Here is a 24,299-nt window from a genome sequence, read left to right as displayed (position 1 = left end):
CATGCAGGAACAAACCTTATATAAAACAAAGTAAAACGTCAAATTATACAACGCTCAGAAATTAGCAAGTTATTGGCAGCGAAAATTGCGGTCTACCCGCCTTCTTAGTTAAAATCTTCAGTACGCAGTACATCTTTGGTTGGATGTGTAGTGTTTCATGTATTTCCAGAAACTAAACACACTAGAACAATATGAACTATACAGGCACACCAAAACACACTCCAACGAAATTCTCAACACACAACTCAACTTCAAAACATACACACTCTTTGACTCTACACTATACCACACGAACGCACCCTCACAGGAACAGAACAAGAGGCGCCAAGAACAGTTCTGAGGATGACCCATAAATAGGTCGAAACATGTAAACGAGGTACGTTGAAGTTTAACACAGGAAAGTCTCATCATACCAAGATGTATTATTAAAATTGTTTACAATTTACATTATCGTTATTATAGATTTTGTGTATTATTATTATTATTATTATTATTATTATTATTACCATGTTACGGTATATCTATACTAATAATAAATCTGTAGCCGAAATTTTTCTGGTAATTTTCGATTTTCCAAAAATAATTGGTCCTAACATATATAATTAACCACCCTGAAACCGAAAATCGCTTTTTTGACATTTTTGTTTGTATGTCTGTCTGTCTGTATGTTTGTTACCTTTTCACGCGATAATGGCTGAACGGATTTCGATGAAAATTGGAATATAAATTAATTTCGTTGTAACTTAGATTTTAGGCTATATGGCATTCAAAATACATTATTTAAAAGGGGAGTTATAAGGGGGCCTGAATTAAATAAATCGAAATATCTCGCTTATTATTGATTTTCATGAAAAATGTTACATAACAAACGTTTCTTTAAAAATAATTTGCGATAAGTTTTATTCCTTGAAAAATTTTGATAGGACTGATATTTAATGAGATAAATGAGTTTTAAAATTAAAATAACTGCCATCTAAGGCCGTGTAATGAATTAAAAAACAAATGACTTCGTCTATAAGGGGCCCTGGACAGCAACAATCGAAAGCTATTAAACATAGCCTACAGACAATGTTTCTGTTTGTATGAAGTAATATCAGAGGCTAAATGAACCGATTTGTATAATTCATTATTATTTCACCATTGGAAATTGTAGTTTTTCTAGATGGACATAATGCTATAATGTTATTACAGTAACGTCTGAGTAAATCGAGGACAGGTGAGATTAAAATAGCTTCTTATGCACAGAAAATTTGATAGGCTATTTTGTACATTCGTTTTCTGTATTTCTTAAAATAATATTTATGTACACTCATTTTAATCTCAGAGAATTAACGAACAACGAGAGTGTATTGATTTAGTATGCAGTAATAGTACGTTAGCTTAGCAATCCATTATTTTATAATTCAAATTTTAACTATGCTCAATTGAATCGTGTTAAAATACATACTATATATGCAATAAATGCAATGCAAAAAAATTGGGTAATGAGCGAAGCAGATTATGTTGCGCTGTTGTAAAAGTTGTTCCCTGGATCAAACGTCTTATTTTAATTATGTAATTACTTTATATTTATTTTTAACAGGTGCAGCGGAGCGCACAGGTATGGCTAGTTTATTAATATTATACTATATCCTTATGAAATCTTTGAAACGTAATTTTTTCAGTCATCCAGTTTTTTAAATTGCAACTTCTATTTAATTTTGTACAATAAAAAATTCTTGCGTCATTATTACACTTACACAATTATATATATATATATATATATATATATATATATATATATATTGATATATGATATGTAAGGCACTTTATATAACAGGAAAATCCATGGAAAAAATCAAACATATTGAAATAAATTTAATTATTAAACACAATAATGAACATGGAACTCACCAAGGATGAAGAATGAAATTGGCATGATGAATATATTGAAGGAGGGGAAAGAGGACTATGCCTTATGTCGATGTAGATTTTGTTACTCTGACAGTGAAAAATTAGAGAAGGGAAAACAATTATGGATAAAAATATACTCCAATTTAAATATGTCATTTTTTTAAGTTCAAGGGAGGGGAATGAAACCTGATAACCTCCCCTTGCGTACGGCCCTGATGAAATTGATATAGATTTACTTTCTGATTAACTTGTGCATAACGAACTTCATCCTTACAGAAAGTTGTCTTTTTATAGCTGGTGGCGTTGAAGTCGGCTTGTTTGGTCGAGGTGAGGTTATGTTGCTGTGAGAGCGCCCCATGCTGCGTGGCAAGGTTTGACTCTTGTTCATCACGGCTCCAGCTGCTCGCTTTCCTGGAATGTTCAACTTCCGCCCCAGTGCTGGAACAATGACACAATTCTGCAGTATATGCGAGTTTTAGAGTGGCATTTTCTGTACGTCAGATGTCAGGAAGACAGTTATAACAGAAACAAAAACTCAAACCTACAACTGATATGGATATAAAAAATTAATTACCAAACTAATGAAAACCAAGATACTGGTAATAGCTAGTCCTACTGAGGAAGAAAGCTTAGATACAGGTAAAGATTCTGATTAACCAAGGCCCAGATTCTGAAGACCCAAAAATGCATTGAAATGACACTAAAGTTTAAAGGAAATGGCCTCAAGTTTAACAAAAATTACCTAAAATATGTTTATTAAATGGAATTACAGTTACAATGTTAACATATTTAAACATAATGAGGTATCTATTTATTAAAATGTCTTTCTCTCTTCTTTGATAATTCTTCTGTCCGTTTTGGAAATTCTTAAATATAACAAAAATATGTAATTAAAATAAGGTTTAGTGTAAAATAGTGATAACCAATTTCTACGCCCGAGCCGCCTATTATATATAATGCAAAGTTCGTAAGCTATTTAAATAATTTATTTCTTTAAAATAAAAAAATACACCCTGGACCACTGTCAAACCTTAAGGGTCATTTGGGCAATTACTTACGTTATCGTTGTTGGCTCATGTTCCTGTATGTCTCCTTCGCAGTTCTCCCATCCCAAATAGCTGTCACTTTTTTTTTATCAATCTCACATCCTGTAAAGTTCTTAACGTATTCTCATTGCCTCTTGAAAATGTTTTGATAATATCCAATATACCTCTAATATCCATGATTGTCTGAAAATTGATGTTGAAAGTTCCGCGCTTGTCATCTGTTACATATTAATGCGCGTGAGCCTTTAATGCCAAGAATGTACTTCCACAGTCTACTATATACAGTCGCGAAGCTTGAGGTGTTTTTTTTGCAAATCTCGTGATAAAGCGCTCCAAGCGGTTAGCAACTAGAAACAATAGACTGTCCATGGTCGACTTTGGACTGTGTCGTATTTCCAGCGAATAGGGATTATAAAGAATGGACACTTCGCGTCGGTACCTTTGATGTAGCCGGACCGATTTCAATGACCTTCAAGCCAGCTAGAGCGTCAGATTCTGCTTTCTCCCTAGAGTTGGCGCTGACATCACACCAGCTAGCAGTCGACACAGCGGAAATATAACACATACAATTAATACATCTAGGTACATTATGTACTCAAATAAAATAAATTGGATCCATAAAATAATAAATCCTCATTAACTGTAATGTCTAGACTCTAGAGTTCCTTTATAATGAGAGTTCAGACGTTGACGCCCAACAACAATTAAAATATGTAATGATTTGATAGCGCTGAAAATGGAAAAACAAAACTCTTACGAGAAGTAAAACCATATACCTATGTTATATTATATACAAATATTAAACGAATTCGATACTTAATTTTATAATGTATTATATTATTTTATAATATAATTAATGATATCTGAAATATAAAATATTATTATTACAACTAGTTTGTCATTGAGAAATAAGCAAAAGCTGTTAACTTGAATTTATTTGAAGCAAAACGTTACTGGCTTATGCAATAAGGTAGGCGATGTTTGGATCCTGTATCTTAATTCTATTCTCAATTATTATCTTAGCGTATGCTCGATTACACTACCTCTAGCGCTTGAAAGTGGAACTAGCCGCTGGCGCACAGAGAAACAAAACACAGGAAAATTCGCTCAGTGTCCATTCTTTATAATCCCTATTCGCTGGTATTTCTATCGAGTGCTAGCTCGCTGCGTATTTCACATTGATGCTTGTGAAATGTTCGTTATTGGTTATAATGAAAATGTTAATGGCTAAAATATAATAATTGGAATAATAATATGGGACAAGGAGGAGACGTTTGTAGTGCTATAAACTGTAGCAACAGTAAGAGAAAGAGGCCAGAGTTATCCTTTTTCCGATTTCCGAAAGATTCAGAAAGGTTCCTGGGTTTACACAAGAATGCTGTGCAGAAACAAAACTGTTAATTTGAAGTTCTTTGTGACTGTTAGAATACATTATATCCTTAAATTTCACAATTAAATGTTTCAGTCTAACCGAAAGGACATTAGATACCGGTTAAAGTTCTGTCACTTAGGCTGCTAAATTTCCAGAGAAATAAAGGTTAGGTCTACTTTTTTTTTCAGAGGATATATTTTTAATTGTAGCTATTAATTTTGTTATTATTTTTATGTGTTATTTTACTAAAGACGTAGAAAAATTAAGTTTGTTTTAATGAAATTTATTGATCACGTTTTATTTTCAATTCTGGTGGGATTATTATTGCTTAGGCCTACTTTTTTCTTCAAAGGATATGTTTTTAATTATAGCTGTTAATTTTGTTGTTATTTTTATTTGTTGCTTTACTAGAGACGTAGAAAAAGTCTGTTACAATAAAATTTATTGATCACGTTTTATTTCCAATTCTGGTGTGATCATTATTGCTTAACCTCATCCCACTTTGTTAACTACGTAAGCCTACACTACAAGTACCGGTACACGTAAGTTACTCCATTAATTCATATTTCCATTATTATTGTTGTAAAGAGAAATGCAAATTAATATTTATTGGTTTCATAGTTAATTATCGCTATAATCTTGAATGAGTGAAGCTATTATAGTAAATTTCAGTTCGTTTTACACAAACAAAAATTATATTAACTTATTTCTTGCAGGTATCTTCGAGTTTATGTTGGAATTTAATATACTTCATTAAAATAACAAATTAACTTTATGCATTTAATATTTCAATAATGGAAGGAAGGTGTTAATTTTTCCAAACGAACACGACAACGAAAGTGTAACATATTTTGTCGGCTGCCAGGAGAGAGATCTGCGATGGTGAGGCGATAGTAGAGATCCTAGTGGTGGGCAACTACCCATGTTTGCATTTTTACTACATATTGAGCTTCGCGACTGTATATAGTAGACTGTGGTACTTCTACGACGCCATTCCAACGCAATGAGAAATAGTGCAACTCTTTTTCTTTATCAATTGTCTTATATATGGATAATCCGCAAATTTTGTTGTTGATTTTTTATGAGACAATTCTAGTCTTAATTTCAAAACAAGGTTTAGTGTAAAATAGTGATACGCCCGATGATAAAATAGTGCATATAATATTTTTTATCCGAACAGGCTTTATTAAATGATTTTGTTTTGGACTACATGACTTGGATGAAGTGACGGGTTTTTCAGTTCGGCGCGAAATGATATACCGGAACTATTGCTGAGCATAGTTAATCAACTGATGTCCAAGGTTTGTTCATTGTCGCATTAACTACTCCGTGAAGGCCTACATAAGTAGTAGCCAACATTGGGATACGTGCTCAGAGGGAAAATTTAAATCTTTAATTAACTATAGTTTGCAACAGCATGAAACTGACACATTGGCGTTACGATTTGTTTATGTTTGTCCAATGTAGGTCTGTATCATTCAATGGTCAAGTAACTTATCACGAATAAGGAATATTAAAAACAAAATTTTAATATTCTAGTCTTAAAAAATACGTTAATTACGTATATTTCAGAATGCAAAATATAGCTTAGATTAATCTAAAATTTCAACAATAATCTAAATATGCATCCAAAAAAAGATAAAAATAACTTACGAATTGTGCAATTTTAGAATGTAGGAACCACAAACATAATTTTTAAATACATGAGCTGTCTCTGACTCAAGGGACAAAGATGACGTAATAAAAATCTGGGCTCTTCTGAATATCAGTATCAACATAATACAACCATTTTCTTCATAAAAATGTAATAGTAGATTTTATTTTAAGTTAATTTCTACAAAATCTACCAACGAATCCACAAGAAATAGTATGCATTAATAGTGATGTGTTAAACTTTTAGAAGTAGACCCGAATTCTGGACTGTCTCGAATTTGTTTCTCTTAAACTATAATATTTTAAGGTGACAACAATAAAATTACAAGTACAACCCAGAAAGTATTACAGTTTTGTACACGTGAATGATATATCTATTCACGAAAATAAAAAAAGTAGTTCAAGAAAGTTTGAAATCCGTTAATGAATCCATTCTAACTGGTTAAAAAGTAAAGTATTATGCATTATCATCGTCGCTCTCGTCGTTGTCATCCTTATCATCATCATTACTAAAAATAATGTGTATTAATTTTTTCGATCTTGTTATTATGTTGTATTCAACTATGCATTTAAATAATAAAATTTTGTTGAGAATACCTATCACCTTCATTTCATTCAGACGCTAGATAACTACAGCAGTTGATAAAGCGTCGTAAAATAACCAATTAAAAAATCTCTCCCACAATACCTACTGAAGTTAGTTATAACTTATAAGTAGCATACATTATTTCTAACAGTAAAAGACAGTGAAGTTTCTTTCAAGCTTTAACAGTATTAAAACTTCATTTAAGATTCAGATTGATATGTTGATAAAAGAATAATTAAATTAGTTTAAATAAGCATTTATATCTATTAGGAAGCAGTACACCTCGCTTGACGACATGAGTCGAAGAATAAAACAATTGTTTATATACATCTGAAGTCTGATTAGTGTAATATGTAATTAGTCAGCAATGTATACAATGGAGGGGGAAAGGAATTGGCCACCCTACCCCATTATCTTCTGCTTTAGTTACCTCATGGGTGATGCCTTAGTGGTGTCACTTGTGAGATTCAAATGTCTTCAGACAGTTGACTACATAACAACAAGCATTTAGATTATCCAATAAATCTCGTATATAGAGATTTTAAAGTTTTAAACGTCAAAAATATATATCTATATAAGATATGCTATTTCTCTCCTATTAATTAATAATAAGATTTATTAAACACAATGTGTACATTGTTACATGTTACTCAAAAGTTGCCTTCTTTTGCGTAGAACGTTAGTGTCTCAGTCCTTGCTTGGCAGGTTAGTATATGATACTGACTGCAGCTGTGCCCACAGAGGGTGCAGATGCACTGCTCTGAGGCCGAGTGGTATCCTCGTTTGGCACAGATCCTGTGGTGGAACCCGTGGGCCGCCGTCCTCGTGAAGACGTGACGTAGCTGGAAGTTAGGCTTCTTCCATTCTTCCGTGTTCATGGCTGGCGTCTGAAGGAATTCCTGGTCCACGGCTGCTGCTTTTTCTTCTCTGTCCCTAACGTGGGCCTCATATGCTGGTGTAGGTTGAAGGCCGTTGCTCGTCATCAGCTCTCTTACGAAGAAATCCGTGTCCATTAATAGGTATACCAGCCTCGTTTGCGTTGTTCTTGACACTTGAAGAGCTCTTTTTAGGTATGACCCTTTCACGGCTTCTAGCTTCTTCAGGTTTGCTGAGGTTAAGTGAACCCATATCTTTTTCAGCGCGTAGCTAACTATTGGAGCGATCTTGATGTAGAAGAGGCGCAGGGCTGTGGTCGTGGAGAGCTTTTCGAGCTTCTTTATATCGTACGTAGCCTTGATCGCCGCCGAGCATCTTTCTTCTATGTGCTTAGTAAATGACTTGCCTGTCACTTGCAGTGTTAAGCCCAGATATTTGTATGAGTTAACAATTTCCAGTTTCTCATTAGCATATGTGAAGATGTCCGATCTCCTATTAATTGAACCTAAGTGTAACAGCTCTAATTTCGGTCCAAGACTATTACCCTTGTCTAATATTAATAAATGATTTTGGGATTAAAAAGGAAGTGTAGGCCTACAAATTATTTTTGGAAAATTTAATCTAACAGAAAATGGACTCTTAAGAATATCTTTTGCATTTTTATATTATAATTAATCTTATTTCATTTTGTAATGTAAAGGCAAAGGTAAAAGGTAAAGGTATTCCCGTCACACGTCATGAAGGCACTTGGAGGGCATAGAGGTAGAGCCCCATGCTTTCCATGACCTCGGCACTAGAATGAGGTGGTGTGGTCGGCACCACGCTCTGATCGGTACTCAATTTTATAGGAGGCTGAGTGAACCTCGGGGCCGTTCTGGAAGTTTGGCAACGAGAAAAATCCCGTGACCACTTGGGATCGAACCCCGGACCTTCCAGTCCATAGCCAGCTGCTCTACCAACTGAGCTACCCGGCCGCCCATTTTGTAATGTACGCCGATTTATATTTGTATATTAGCTTCATGTGTTTAGTGTATATAATTTTACTTTACGTTTCCAAGAACACTCCCGAGTACAATTATATAATTTTAAAGTTTGTGTAACGGAGCTCAATAAATTGTATTATTATTATTATTATTATTATTATTATTATTATTATAATTATAACAGTAAGTTAGAATGTCATATTTCTTGCTTCTACGTGAAGATAAAAACATTGAATTATATCGAAAAACGAATTAATAAAAAAAAAAACCAACGTACTACTGTTAGACGCTTTTGAAGTTCATTGAGAGCCACGTGTAGTTCGGTCGACTAAGGCGCTTGCCTGCCGATTCGAATTTTTTCCGAGGTTTTTCCTAAACGTAAGGGGAATGTCAGGTAATCTATGTCGAATCCTCGGCCTCATCTCGCCACATACCAACTCGCTATCACCAATCCCATCGACCTAAATAATCTAGTAGTTGATACAGTGTCATTAAATAACAAAGTTAAAAAAGTTAATTCAATGTTTTAGTTTTCATTTTCGTATAAATAAGGTTTTTTTTTTATAGTTTCACTGAAATTGAAATAAGGTTTTTTTTTTTATAGTTTCACTGAAATTGAACAGTAATGACACAAAATCTGAAGCAAGATACGTGGATATTTATATCAATAAACTATTGTTTAAAATATGCTGTACCTTTGTTGTTTAGTCAACTGTCCGAATACAGGTCTGAGCCTCACAAGTGATACCAACACTTATGAGGCAACTAGGCCAGGAGATAATGAGATAGGGTGGACAGTTCCTTTCCCTCTCCATGGCATACATCGCCGATTAGCTACATATTATACTAGTCAGACTTCAGATACATACAAATACTTGTTCTTCCTCTGACACATACCGTCAAGTGAGATGTACTGCCTGATAATAGATGTACATATCAGCCAGACCTCTATCAGAGACAATATGCAGTAGCCTATAATAATCAATAAACAGCATCACACTTGCATTCAAAAATAAGTATTCATGAAGACGTTCTCTATAAACAAATAAATATAAGCATGCAAAATTAGGGCTATAGAAATACAAAGATGTGTCAAGAAGTTTAAAAATTCTACATGCAAAGTTTGCTGTTTTTAGTAATAACATCCAGCATATTTTAAAATAAAACAAAATATTCTTTTATTATCTACACTAATTGCAAAACATGCAACATTTCGAGAAATAAATAGATGAGAAGTTTAAATTCAGTAGGAACAGTGTTAGTGGAAGAAAGCCTACAAAATAAACTTTTACCAAGCTTGAGAGACCTGAAAGTATCGTTTACTTTACTTCACGAAATGTGTTTTTATTAATTACCTACTTTTAATTAACAAATCGTTTGAACATTTAATGGACTGTAAATACTGATCTTTAATGCAAGAATGCAGCATTACTAGAAAGCCGAAATGTATAAAAAATAATTCGATTCAGGTATGAGTGAAATAATGTGTGTTACAAGTATTACGAGTTTTGAATGTTCACCGTCAGTTGGTCAAGATCTTGGAGTTTTCCTGGACAAGTTAGTTTTTCTTATACTATGTCATTAACACATAGAATATACGTACATTTAACAAGCCATAATACCGGTATACTAGCAGTTGTTTCGATCGACAGTGAAGAGCCAAAAGGAAGTTTTCGTAATGAATTAATAGCCAAAATAAATTTGGAAGATTAATGCTAAAAATTTAAGAAAATAATTTTATGTTATGATCCATATCGTACCTAATTAATTCTTACATTTCAAGTAGTAACTAATGATAATACATATTGAAACAAAAAATTTCAGAAGTCCTCTGTCTTCCCATTGTTAATCTTTTCCAATTATTTCCCAATTTTTTTCCTTCACTCACTATGTCTTTTAAGAAACTGTACTCAAAGTAATTCATTGAATAAGGACTTTCCCCGCTGTTATTTAATTTCCTACGCTAATTTGGGAATGCTTTCATTTTTGCATATTTTAAATGGGTGTGCTCAAATAGCTGCAATATTGTATTCATTTTAATAATTACATTACAATTATTAATTATGGCTATAAAATAAATAAATCATATTTAAACTTTAAACCTGTACTGTTATAGTAACTCCAGTTAAAATAAAAAAGGCTAGGAAGTCAACTGGTTCGGCTAGTGTACTGGTACTTCACAGAACAGTCCATCAATATTGAGATACTCTTTGTCTGATAGTTTCTTTTATGCTGATTGACACAGGAAAGCGAAAGAAGAATTGTTTGTCGTGAACCAGAGTAAATAAATGAGCCTGATATCAATTTGGAAGATTCACGATCAAGATCTAAGAGAATAATTGATATTATGATCCATAAAAAGTCTGAATTTTTTGACAAATAAAATAGTTATTTATGATATGTTCGTAAAGATAACTTTACGAATGTGTATCATACAATGCTTTTTTCTACGATAGCACAAATTTACATTAAATAAATATTTCAAATTGGAGAAGTTATAAGATCATTATTTCACGGCCGTCTAAACTATGAACCATTAAGAAATAAGTATCAATGGAATTACATTATCACCGGTCATATAATCAATAAAGCGATTAGGAAAAGTTGAATGCTGTATCTTGTTGCAGTGAGTACTACATTATGTAACTTCAGAATAATACGGGCTTAAATGTAAATAATTATGAATGTTAAATTTGTTACTTATTTGTGTTACGTATAATATTTACATCATGAAACATCGAGGTAATGCATTAATTTCTTACTGAATAAATTTTGTACATCGAATATTGCATTTTCTTTGGCACTGCGTAAAATGAAGAGCAGTACGTAAAGTGGATCACTTACTTTATTTACGTACTAGCGTTTTAAAGACTCACTTTACGCACTGATAACAGTGAGTAAAATGTAACTTTACGCATTATCGTAGAAAAAAAACATTTTTCAAAGTTTTCTGTTTTCTTATGGTTTTTTTAACTAGTACTTCCCAGTTTTTTCCTTCAATCGCTAATACTGGGTGTTCAGTTCAAAATGTGTCATGGCTCGCTGTATGCCGTCATGTGGCTAGCTGATGAGCCTAGAGAATTCAATCTTCCTACATTTCCGCAGCTCAGGTGTATAATCTAAGAGGCAGAGAAGTTTGCTAGCTAGTACGGCGTTCATTCTGAAGAGTACGTGCCGATACGTACGGTAACGCCGGTAGTGGCAGGAATGTGAACTGTTTGGAAATACGTACTGTCGGGATATGGGGAGAGGGTTAAGACGATTACTTACGTATTTGTTGACATTAACTTCGACGGTCAACATGGACACGGAGCATTTGATTTGTGTTGTGGAATGTTACCGTACGCAACCGATGATAACAAATACCCTGCGTACGACTTGCCGGCGCAAAACACAGTTCGAAAGAGGTTATGGTAGCACACAGACCGTACAGACCGCCATCTGTTGCTACGACGTTCAAGTTATACCGTACACGTTCTCAAGTTCAGATTGAAGAACGCCTTAAATAATAGGCAACTTCTCTAACATATAAACTGAAACTCGCTTCAAATCGGTGACCTAACAACAGTGACGTCATGACACACTTTGAAATGAACACCCAGTATACTATATTTTTAACTTGTTTCCTAATTGGTATTACTTTTAGGCCCTGTTGTAGGTCTTCCAGCTGTTATGTCATTTCTAAAGCCTTTTTATTTATAAAGTGTTTCAAACCAATGTAATTTTATTTCTTATAAACAAATTATATTCTAAGAATTATTATTAGTAATCTTTATTAAATTATAAGCATTCCTAAAATATTATTAAAACTTCTTAAAATTGTGCATAATTTATTATTAAATACAAATGAACAATACATAAGCTTTCAAACATACAATGTTACAGTAATTTCGGTTAAAATAAAAAAGGTTAGGGTTTGAACATTCATTGTTAGTGCTGGAATAGGCTGGGTTAGTGCATGTTAAATATATTTATAAATAGGCGCTTCTCAGAACAGTCCATTATTGCTGAGATATTTATTCAGAAATTATTCAAATAAGTTAGTACAGACGCAAGCACTCATTCTCGTCAATGCAAACGGGTGAGGGTCTTACTACTGCTTTAATTACAGGGATCTCTCAATGTTGTCAATGGCCTGAGAACAGCGCAGCCAGAGTAAAGGCATCTACAAGCTGGCAAGTTCAACGAATACGCTTTCATACTACTCGGCATGGCCATGCATGTTAAAGTACGTACACTACTTTTTCGAAGGCTTTCATATTTAACGTATTCTACTGCCTAACTATTGGAGATGATAAACATTTCAGCACTGCAATTGCATCTAGCTTAGCAGCTTCGTGTATTTCACCTTAGGGAAAAGTTACTACACAAAAAAAAGCTAGTCAGCGTAAAAATTATTTTCTATATACTTCAACTGGAAAGTATCAAAAACCGACAATTAATTTAAATATGATAAACAATAAAATAAATTATTTTGTGCGAGATCGTGCGTATTTGCTTGGTTTCCGCACAAAACCAATCCGCGGAAAGTCTAAAATTCCACATTCAGTATTCCCACCTAACACACGTAACAATTTCCCTCTTCTTACCGCTTAAGTGCCATATTGATTTTACTGCTTTAGGCTTTTAACATATTATTTTTAGAGACGTTCAATATAGTAATAATTATAAATTGGAAACTTACCACTGCAATTTCACCTAAATTGCACTGTTAATTATTGTTTTTAAATATTTGCAAAAATTAAGTAAACTCTACAACTCCACTAAAGTTACTGCATTCGTGATGCAAGTAACATTAAGGAAGCCGTGAAAAAATCTACAAGATTCCAGACTCATCATAGACTGGGGGGGGGGGGAAGACGTATATCACGGCCTGGTGGAGTATAGTAAACACAGAAAACATTTTAAAGCAACAATGTTGAAGATAGATATTTTTGTTTTGCAAATTTGCCGTCATTGAACAGAAACCAAGATGGAGATTTCATTGCAACTAATTAGAAATTCGTCTTTCAGGTATGTAATAAACGATCTTCGCATAAAATAATGTACGATACACGAGCGGTATGTTTTCTTTCAATTCTCGGAAATTAAAAAAGCTCAACTACGTTTCGCTTTTTCAAACTTTTCCTCGAACATGAAAACTTCAACATACCGCTCTTATAACGGATATTACTGTTATTTGTAAAACGAAATACGTAACAGATATTATGCAAATAATACTGTTAAATGAAATTATTACACATCTGTATCTAACTCAGTAAAATGATAACAATAAAGAATAATGCATCTCCTAACCTAAAATTTCGTATCATCAAATCATTTGACCTTATTCGTAAATATGAAACATGGATATGTCATTGAACACAAAATTGTCGAAACAAATAAAATATGAACATTAAGTTATGTGAATTGTTGCTGCTCAGGAAGATATTTTTCTTATAAATGTTGTTTCTATTGTTATAAATAAATAAATAAATAGATAGATAAATAAATAAATAAATAAACAAATAAATAAATAATGATCATAATGCATGTGTAAATTAAACTTCAGTTTGTTACTTTTTATTTCATTCAAGTATTTTATTGGCTTTTTTACATAATATTTTATCGTATAAGCCATGAACATTCAAAGTCTCACTGATCTTGCTGTATAGGTAATGTATTTGGTTAATGATCTTACGTACGTACGTATTATTTAATAGTAACAGTAGTATAGTAATTAATTAGCCCTATATTTAAACAAAATTTAATTATGGGTTGTGAGTTTTTTGTCTTCTGCAGAGTCGTCTCGGTTGCTAGAGCTAACATTTCGACCATCCTGTTGTGGTCGTCTTAGAGCAGCGGCGGAAGCCTATACAAGCAAATTTAATTATGTTTAAGAAAATAAAAAAAAAAATACAATTTTTTTTTTTCACCTTTGAAATATACTTCGTTCCAGCATAATATTCTTTAAAGAACTTATTTCGAAATAATATTACATTTTTACAAAACATATTCTACTAAATTTAGAAGTTATGCTTACATTATGTACTGTAAGAACTTATAAATTTATTATTTTAAAATAAAATAAGTGATCTCTGGGAGTGGATTACCACACTATGAAAAAAGTAATAAATTCGCGATTCTAATGATTTAGACAGAACGTGGAATTTCTAACAGTGGAATAATTACAGTGCAGTTTTAAATATTGAACCAACTAAGTTAATGTCCACTTGCCATACCTAACTTAATGTAAGGCATTTAATCGATTAGATTACAGTTTCTAAGACGAGTATGGAACTTGTAAGAAGTTCTAAAAACACTTGAGTTGTTTCTCCATAGAACGAATTTATAGCACCAAAGAATTTTTATCCAATATTAAAGTAAATTAATTTCTCCACAATATTTTTAATGAATCTGTAATTTATAACGGCACGCCAAAACAAATGTAAGGTTTACTGAGAAAATTTTTATAAATTCACCAATAAAAGAATTTAATGTTGGTGTACTAGTATGATACATACATTTTTGGCTGAATTTTATTAAATTAGCAGAAATTATGTCATTATTGCATACCCCCTAACTTATCATGTTGACAGATATCCCAGACCACTGTCTGCTGGACTGCATCCTATGGCTGTGTAAACTGCCTGCTCAAAGTTATTTTGCCGCTAGGTGGCAGATAGTGCACACCGTTATTACTGATAACATTACCTGCAACCTAGTGGCTTCTCGCGCATAAGCGTTGATTGAGCAGGCAGTGTAAGCAGCCATAGCACAGTCTAGTATATACAGTCACGAAGCTCAATACGTAGGAAATATGCATCCATAGATAGTTGCTAACCACTAGGATCGCTACTATCGCCTCTTAACAGACAATGCGAAATAGTTCCTGCACAGCCTATTGTTCCTAGTACCCTCAACAACTCAAGCTTCGTGACTGTATATATAAGACTGTGGCCATAGTATGCGATCCAGCAGGCAGTGTCCCAGACACATACAGTGAAACCTCTCAATTATGGACATCGAAGAGACGTAACAATCTGTCCGCATCTGAGAGGTGTCCTTTATTGGGAGGGAGGCTTCCCAATCTAACAGTAAATTTATAATATGCATTATGTATTCCTTCATGCTTTAAATGATATGTATTACTGTAGTTTAATTCTAAATACAGTATACTACAGTAAATTCTTTGCAACTTTGAACTACAGTAAATAAGACCGAAAAAGGAAAATACAGTACTGTACTGTGCTATACAATTTTATTCTAGGTCTACAGTTAGGCTATGTAGTAGTGTAATTTACAGTTTTCAACATAACCTTATGTTCAGGTGCCATGTCTCTCGAAACAGAACAAGTGATTGAAGTGAAGAGAATACTAACCCTATCAAGTGTCGAATACAATTTCACGATCGCGGAAACCTTGTTATCCACCCGCTTCCAGCTAACAAGTGGTAGACGGCTGGGCTAGTGGTAGCCTGCGAGACCTTTATTGTCTTCTTTCATGTTAAGGAATTTCTGTACTAAATTTTTCATTTTTGTTAAGAAATTTCTGCACTAAATTTTTCATTTTTGTAACACATTAGGTATTGAAATCCAAGTTCTGTCCGCAGTCAGGAGGTAAAGCAAGCTTTAGGACTGTGAAACAGCTGTCCGTGTCCATATCTGAGAGCGTTCATAAACGAGAGTTAAATTTATCATTATTTCTATATTATTTCAGTTGGAACACAAAAATCTGTCCATATATGAGGAGTGTGTGTATCTTGGGGGTGTCCGGAAGGAGAGGTTTCACTGTAATCTAATAATGTCTCGCGAGACGCAAACAAGAAAATTTACACTGGATTTCATATTTACTTGTAACAAATAATCAAGTAACAATGCATGTAATCTAAGCTAATTTTCTACACAGTTTGTATTACTAGACTTTTAAATAATATTGATGAACTCTATCACAGATCTTAAAAATCTTTAAGAACATAATTCTCAATGTTATCAATAACAAAATATACATTATCCGGGTATTACAGACTTACCAATCACATGTTTTAGCAATGTCACATTATAATAACATACGAAATTACTGTATTAAATTAAAATAAATTATAAAGTAATTACTGATGTAAGCGTAACTTCATAACCTCTGAATTAAAAAATAAAAAGTAATAACGCAAAATGTTAAAATCGTCAGCAAGTTCTACCATCAACCATAACAAACGTAGCCTATGCATTGTTATTAGGCAACCAACTTCCTATTACAGAGTGTGCTGATGGCGCTATTGGTTTATTGACAGTTTCTTTTGATCGGAGTGCGGAGAATGTAAAGGGAGATTACAACAATAACGGTTCAATTAGCGATATCATCCTGGTCAGCCTTAAACTCAGATGATATTACAGATTTCGCAATCATCTGGCTTAATAACGTCACGCCAGAATCATACTGGAAACTTTAGACCGGATTTAAAATAAATTATCCTGCATTCATATTACATTAAGGTGAGAAGGTACTGCCTATCTCGACCAAGTTAATTTCATGAAGTTTGGGTGCACGTTATCTAAACAAGATTTTCAGGGAATGTTTTTACAATCTTCATCTTTAATAACACCCACTACAAATCGAAGAAGGTCAGTAGGTATTGAGATATAATTTTTTTTTAAATTCCACAAATTTTGGGCTAAAATTTAATACATCACATATTCATTATATATGAGGTCTCGCTTACCTCATTGAATATTACACGACTACTATGAAGTAGCCAATGTGTATTATCACCATTTAATTCGAGAAAAATTCGTTCCGGCACCGGGAATTTTTCTCGAATTAAATGTTGATAATACACATTGGCTACTTCATAATAGTCGTGTAATATTCAATGAGGTAGGCGAGACCTCATATATAATGAATATGTGATGTATTAACTGTTAGCAGTTGTTCACGAACTGATGTTGAATATGGCCATAAAGTCATTTAATATGAGCTCCTGCATGTATGACTTACATTGTCTAAAGTGCAGGTAGTAAGGCCGTAAACATTACGAGAGGAGTTCGGCCGGCACCGTGGATCGTATCCCGGCATAGGTCAGTTGGAAAGAGCATTCAGCGCGTAGAGCTGAGAGGTCCCGGATTCGATTCCCGGTGCCGGAACGAATTTTTCTCGAATTAAATGGTGATACTAAAATTTAATATCAATATATATTTTTAAATACTTCCATGAATCTCACAGCAAAACCCATAGCTATTTTTAAGTCTTTTGGGTCTAGCGCAGAAAAATTTTTCAATTATTTTGGATGAATAGTTTATGAAAAAAAAAATGCACCAGAATAATTTTTTTCTCAGTTTTACATTTTTTTCAAAAACTGTTTCTCCAAAAGAAGTGAAAATTTTTGTTTGCATTAACCAAATCCAAAAGACTAAAATAGCTATGGATTTTGCTATGACATTCATGGAAATATATATTTTTCCAAATATTGATGTTAAATTTTAGCCCAAATATTTGTGGAATTAAAAGAAAATTATAACTCAACTTCTGCTAACATTCTTCAATTTGTAGTAGATATTATTAAAGATTAAGAACGTAAAAACATTCCCTGAATATCTTGTTTAGATATCTGTAACAGTTTTTGAGTAACGTGACCCAAACTTGATGAAATTAGCATTGTCGAGATAGGCAGTACGATCTCACCTTCTATATCTGTGCATAATTTTCATTGTTTATATTCCTAACCTTTAAAATTCGTCATTGAAAATGAGTTTTATTGAGAGGGATTAAATCGGGTTTCATACAAACACATACGGCCATTGACACAACAACCTGGAAATCCCTGTGTGATAACTAAATTGTTAATTATGTAAATTAAGCTTTAAAATGACTGAAGTACCTTCTGAGGGTTTGTGAGTGTTTGGAGGAGGGGGAAGTGGGAATTTGAACTCTTGATGCTTAGTTCTGGGGCTCCCCCCACTGTTCACTAGAGTATAAGGTTTGGGTTCGGTTCTAGTGGTGGTGAGAGGTTGGGGAGCTACCCTGGACCGCTGAGGCCTCCCCCTTGAGGCCGAGCCTGTCTCCCCCGACACTGCTAACTGGCCCAGATGCACAAGACTGACTATAACATAACAAACACAAAAGATAAATGAAATGTCATATCAGGCGCTTTAACGGAAATTAAGACAGGATAAGAACAGAAACATGAGACTACTGAATTCATTCTACTCTTGCAGAGAAATAAAAACATTCAGAAAACAGAAATTGTGTTGTAGCAGACTCAGATGACGTGATTGATCCATTATATGACAATGTGCCAAGTAAACCTGCACAACACACACATACAGCGTCCGAGAAGGCTCTGAAATAAGAGAATCAATCTGTGTTACATGGGTAAAAATTGGTAATATCGTGATAATTTGGAAATTTATTAAAATTTTACTGAGCGAGACAAAGACCGATTTTTTGCGTCAATGTATTAAGGGACTGTTCTTGGACAAGTATCTGCACAAAACCGGGCCTTCTGTCGCTCAGTAAAACCGTGATAAGCTCTCAAACACAGTATCACGATATTACTCGTATCACGGTATTATCAAATTTCACTCTATGTAAGAAAAATCTTTGAACAATACACACACACAGTCAAGAACAGTTAATGACGACAACATTTCGCCTTCACACTACTTATTTAATGTCGTTTCAGATTTCTTTTTTGTAAAAAAAAAAAAAAAAAAAAAAAAAACTTGATATACTCCCGAAAAACGGGCATTGTCTCGTTTTAAGCGTATACCAGAAAAAGTTAGAAATTTCCAGATTATCTTGAACAGTTTACGAATATACTAAATTTTGTATAAAAGCTTAATTCCAAAACCACCGTGCAATAGATTTTATTTTCGCCAGAGAGCAGCTTTATTACAAAAGAGAACAATCAAAATCTGTCGGAAAAAGTCTATTGATTACCCTACTAAATATCTTTATTTGGATTTTAACGTTTTCAAATTGGACCAGACATATAAAATATACATGATTAACTTTCTTTCATAAGAACAAGAAAAGTTTCAACACACATTGGTATAACTGTAATACGATAAGAAACATATTATTTCATTTCACAGAATCCAAAAGTTCAACAGCTGCTGGTATGAAACACAGTTTCAGCTATGGCTTAAAACTACACAACAAATTAATTTCTCAGTACCCTGTTTTAGCTGACATAAGTATGATTAAATTTAAACTGAAAATTAAAGAAATTATTAAGGGAACTTAACATAGGGTTAGATAATTAATTGATAAATATTAGTCATATTATTATACTTGTGAATAATGGTTATAAATATTTTCAATTGTGATTGTTCTTAATCATACAGGCTCTTGGTTTTGTGATCTGTGCTATTGTATTGCTACAGTAATTGTTTATTTTGTCTTCTTCTTCTTCTTTCTGCTCATCTACAGTGCGGTTTTGAACTCCCGACTACAAGCGTTTGCTCATTCGGGGGTAAATTCTTTAATTTGTATTTCTCTTTTATGTATATAATAGCTTTTTGATGTATCTTTTTAATGTACGTATATAAATAAAATAAATACATTGGTGCACGACCAGTAGAAGATCCTTATATTTATCACCGGACAAATTTTAACGATATTATACTTTTCATACTATATCATCAATCCAATAATAACAAAAATTTGAGACAAATTAAATGAATACAATTAAAAAGCTTTGAAGAAAATTATATGTTTTGAAAGTCTTTCTTATTATGTAGGACTTCAGGCTTTCCGGCGTTGGATATGGAATAACTCTTCTCGGATTCTCAGCCAGGTGAGTTGGATTGTTGCTTCCAAGGGATCAATCCCTGAAGAAGATGTCAGAGCTAGTCATCGAACGTTGATCTGAAGACCGCGTTCTTGTAGATACCTTGAGTCACTATCTGGTACTCTATATCGATTCAGCTACGCATCACCAAGGTCCGACGGATTTCGCTATGAAAGCTCCTCCGTCCTCCTGGGACTTGTGCAATTTTCTCAGATACACGTCATCCGAATGCAAGTCACGGTACTACATCCTGCTGCATCCTCGATCGACAGGAAACTATTGAAAGATGATGATGTTGAAGTTTATGAAGGCGAAGGTTTCCCCGCAAATCTGCTTAAGTGGTTGAAGGGAGGAATCTCGGGAAAAAGCCCAACCAGGTAACTTATCCGAAATAGGATTTGAACGCGGAACACTCGTTTAAGTGTCAGGCATGATAACCACAGTAATGGACTAAAGTAGTTTACTCTTATGCATGTTCAGTGGACAGAAAATAAATGACCGTCAATAGGTTTTATCCGAAAAATCATACACATTCAGTAAAATATCAATATCGGCTACTCTGAATTAAAAAATAAAGCACAGGAATCTGAAATATGCGACTAGTTCCGTAAAAAAAAATTAATTGAAAATATGTACAAAATAAACAAACTTCGCGGTGAGATATGAAACAATAACTTAAATATTGAACTGTAATTTGTTTATGGTTTTATTATTCTTGCTTCAATAGTATAGTGGTGAGTTTGAAGTGGTAACGTGTTTATATAAATTCTAAATTATAGACATCAGCCCAAAGAATTTTGAGTGACCACAAGGGTCCTGAATACAATAAACATGTACAATATAATGTGATGTGATATATTAAAGAAAAAAGAAAGTTAATTGTTGAAGACAAATAGAAGTTGATTAATTGAAATAGAGATGATGATGTAATATTTGAAGAGAATCCTTGATAATATTTATAAGAATAGACATTACATAATCAAAAGGAATGTGAAGTTCCTTAAGATAATTCCATGTGAATTTTGTGATTGAACCTCTACTGCCAAACAGCAAACCAATGACGGATCATTGTTTAAGAGGGACGTTGTACTTTTGAGAAAGATACGGCAGACAAGGTTCATATATGGACTTCTTCTCAATATCAACCTCGGTGGCCTGATTTAGGTTTCTTTCGAAACGGATAGTAGGGTCAAGAACAACTAAATTCATTGTGTTCTGGTATTCTTTATTCAGATTGTGGCAACTCCAGACATCAGCAATGATTCGAGATTTAGTAGCCTATCTATGCTTTAGTTAAATTATTTCAGTTTTTCCTCTCTCTTTGGTTCTGAAGACTGGATTACGACAGAGATTTAAAAGTACAATATTGTACTTATTTTAAAATAACGAAGAAAACAAACTAAGTTATATTAGATTAACGTATTTGAATGTCAGTTACTTGTCTTTTTGTACAATCCTGAATACTTAACATTGTTATCGCACTTCTATTTCTTGTAAAAGTTTTAGAACTTTTAGGATATTCCACCTCTACGGAAGAATGAGTCACAAAGAGTTATTATTTTTTTACTTCCGTAAATATGACATCCCAGAGGAATATGTCATGCAGATCTTCTATCTTCTTGCCAATTCGAAAAATGGGATTATGATCACATGAATAAAAAACAATGTAAAATCAGTAATTTATTTATAGTTAAATTGTAACTCATGAGCAATTTCGTGAATTTAGTTTGGTACACTTTTTTATTTAAATTGTTCGTTAGAAGAAATGGAAGAGTAATAAGCCATCAATATATAAATTTTGATTATAAAAGTATTATGCTGTAGTTGTAATTATTTATTTTTAATTTGTTTTTGTTTGTTATAAATATTTTGATTTCTTGAGATAAATTAAATTTATCGAATATTTATTGAAATAATTTAGGTCACATACATTTAAAATATATGTTTTGCACCCAAAAGAGTAAATGCTCGTGCTTGATGCAGTTCCAGTTACATAATATAATACTACATGTACAATTAAAATTTTAAGTAGAAATTCAGGGTGGGGGGGGGCACACACTATTTGAAAAAAGAAAAGAAAAAAATATCCATACGAAAAATGTTATTAAGGTTGTTTAATTCTGGATTTGTTTTAATAAACTGCATAATCATGGCCCATAATATGAAGAATGAATATTGTATTATTTACGTATTTTCTCGAATAACGCGCGCACTTTTTTTCCGAAATATATAAGCAAAAAATAAGGGTGCGCGAATTATTCGAAATGAAATTGGCAACACTGCCTGATTTTCCTCCCGCCCAACCTCTAAGGTGGTAGCGCATGTCATTATCTTCCCGCACGAGTATTTCAGTTGTTAACATTGTTAAATGGCGAAAACATAGGAGAATGAAGACGTTAATAGTGATAGCAGGTATTTATTATAACAAACCACGTAGTATCATACAAAATAAAGCTAGTTAATTTACTGATGCGTGCTATTAATATTGCAAGATATTGTCTAAACGGCCGACTGAGCAAGACAACCGACATGTGCGCAGTACGTGAGCAAAGAATGGGTTTGAAATGCGTCATGTTCCAAGATATTTACGTTAACTGAACTGTATTTGTGTTTAATTGTTTTTAATTTGTCGTGATTACATTTGTTGAGAGTTTTATTTTTGTAATTTTTTGTCTCTCCTTTCAAAAGTGGGATGCGCGGCTTATTCGAGGGCGCGGGATATTCGAGAAAATACGGTATAGAAATTTCAGTTGTGTCTACAGACACAAATAAAGCTAATAAACGAGTTTACGTCATTTACTTCTGGTGACTGTGTGTGTCAATTTAAGTACAACAAGGAAGATTGTGAACGTTTTTGCAACGGAATCATACCATTCTTTTTACTGATGTAAGTATAACAATTAATGAGAACCAGCAGATGAAAAGAAAGAACCAATAAATTCATCATATTTCAGGTACTCGGACATCTGTATCAACATCAACATGCCAACAACAACGACAACCTATTAATATCATCTACAGTCTGCCAATCTTGAGTTAAAATGGATTGCAAAGAAATGGTTCAGTTCATAATTGCGAATTCTAGTCATAAAGGCAAGAAAAGATGAAAAAAGCGTAGAAACTAGCGATGTGTTACTGAAGCGGATGATTCATGTTAAAGAAAAGTACAACTAATTCTAAATTTGTACATTAGTAAACATGAGTACACAGAATGTTCCATTTGGGATCACACATAACTTTTATATAGCTAGTATATTGAGACAAGGTATTAGCAGATCTTCGAATATTTTAAGGAGACTTAACTTTTTTTTTTTGTTACAGACCACGTTTAGCACTTATGCAGCTTTAAGTTTAAAAGGAGACCCAAAATTCATATACAGAGTGAAGCGTAAATGTCATAAATTTCAGGGGGTTATTCTTTGAGATATTTTTTCAAAATTCTGCACATTCGAAAGGACAAAACTAAAATTCTTTCAATAATTTATTATCATAAGTTGACTGAGCATATTGGGAATACAATCAACAGCTTTTCCAAAACATGCTATGAAATATTCATATAAAACAATTTTTTATCTCTAAAATGAAGCGAAAACGAGTAAAATTGCATTCAACTTTTTATTTGAAACATCTCAAGGAATAACCTCCTGAAATTAATTACATTACATACGGTTCAACCTGTATGTGAAAGTGGTTGCGTAATGCTGTACCAGGTAAACATTACAGCTTAATAAAAGTGCGTCCACACCAGAAAGAATTAATTAACTTTCTTTATTAATTCTACCAACAATTCTTGTTCATGAAAGTTTTCGTTATTTTATGAATGACACTTTTCGTGAACTTCTGCGATATTTATAAGCTTTTTTAGAGAGCTATTCGTAAAAAAGTAGATCTTTCAATGCTAGCAAGTGTTAAAATGGACTATTACACGTAAGCGTGCGAAAAGTACTTTTAACACGAGTGCGAAAAATAACCACTGACTGTCAACTACCTGCACCGAATGTCAATTGTTTTCCACCAATTATCACACACAAGCGATCGCAACCGAAAAAATAAAACAGTTCAAAGCACAGGCACACTTACTTTTAAAAATGACGGCTCTCAGTTAAGAAATTTACACAAATTA

General features: G+C 33.2%; 1 protein-coding gene across 4 annotated transcripts in view; it reads right to left on the bottom strand.

Moving 5' to 3' along the window:
- spas (spastin) overlaps positions 1 to 24,299 on the bottom strand; it is a 614,416-nt gene that overhangs the window by 22,537 nt on the left and 567,580 nt on the right. For 2 of the 4 annotated variants that reach the window (XM_069832617.1, XM_069832618.1), the window contains exons 3-4: positions 18,263 to 18,484; positions 2,168 to 2,331 (exon numbers count right to left, since the gene is read on the bottom strand). In XM_069832617.1, coding sequence (XP_069688718.1) covers positions 2,168 to 2,331; positions 18,263 to 18,484 — 386 coding nt within the window. The remainder of the gene's footprint in view (positions 1 to 2,167; positions 2,332 to 18,262; positions 18,485 to 24,299) is intronic. The other 2 variants (XM_069832619.1, XM_069832620.1) reach the window with 1 other exon arrangement.

Source organism: Periplaneta americana, chromosome 8 (genome assembly GCF_040183065.1).
Source record: "Periplaneta americana isolate PAMFEO1 chromosome 8, P.americana_PAMFEO1_priV1, whole genome shotgun sequence".
Taxonomy (NCBI): Eukaryota; Metazoa; Arthropoda; class Insecta; order Blattodea; family Blattidae; genus Periplaneta; species Periplaneta americana.
Note: the sequence above shows the minus strand (reverse complement) of the source record. Positions and strands in the feature narration are given on the sequence as shown.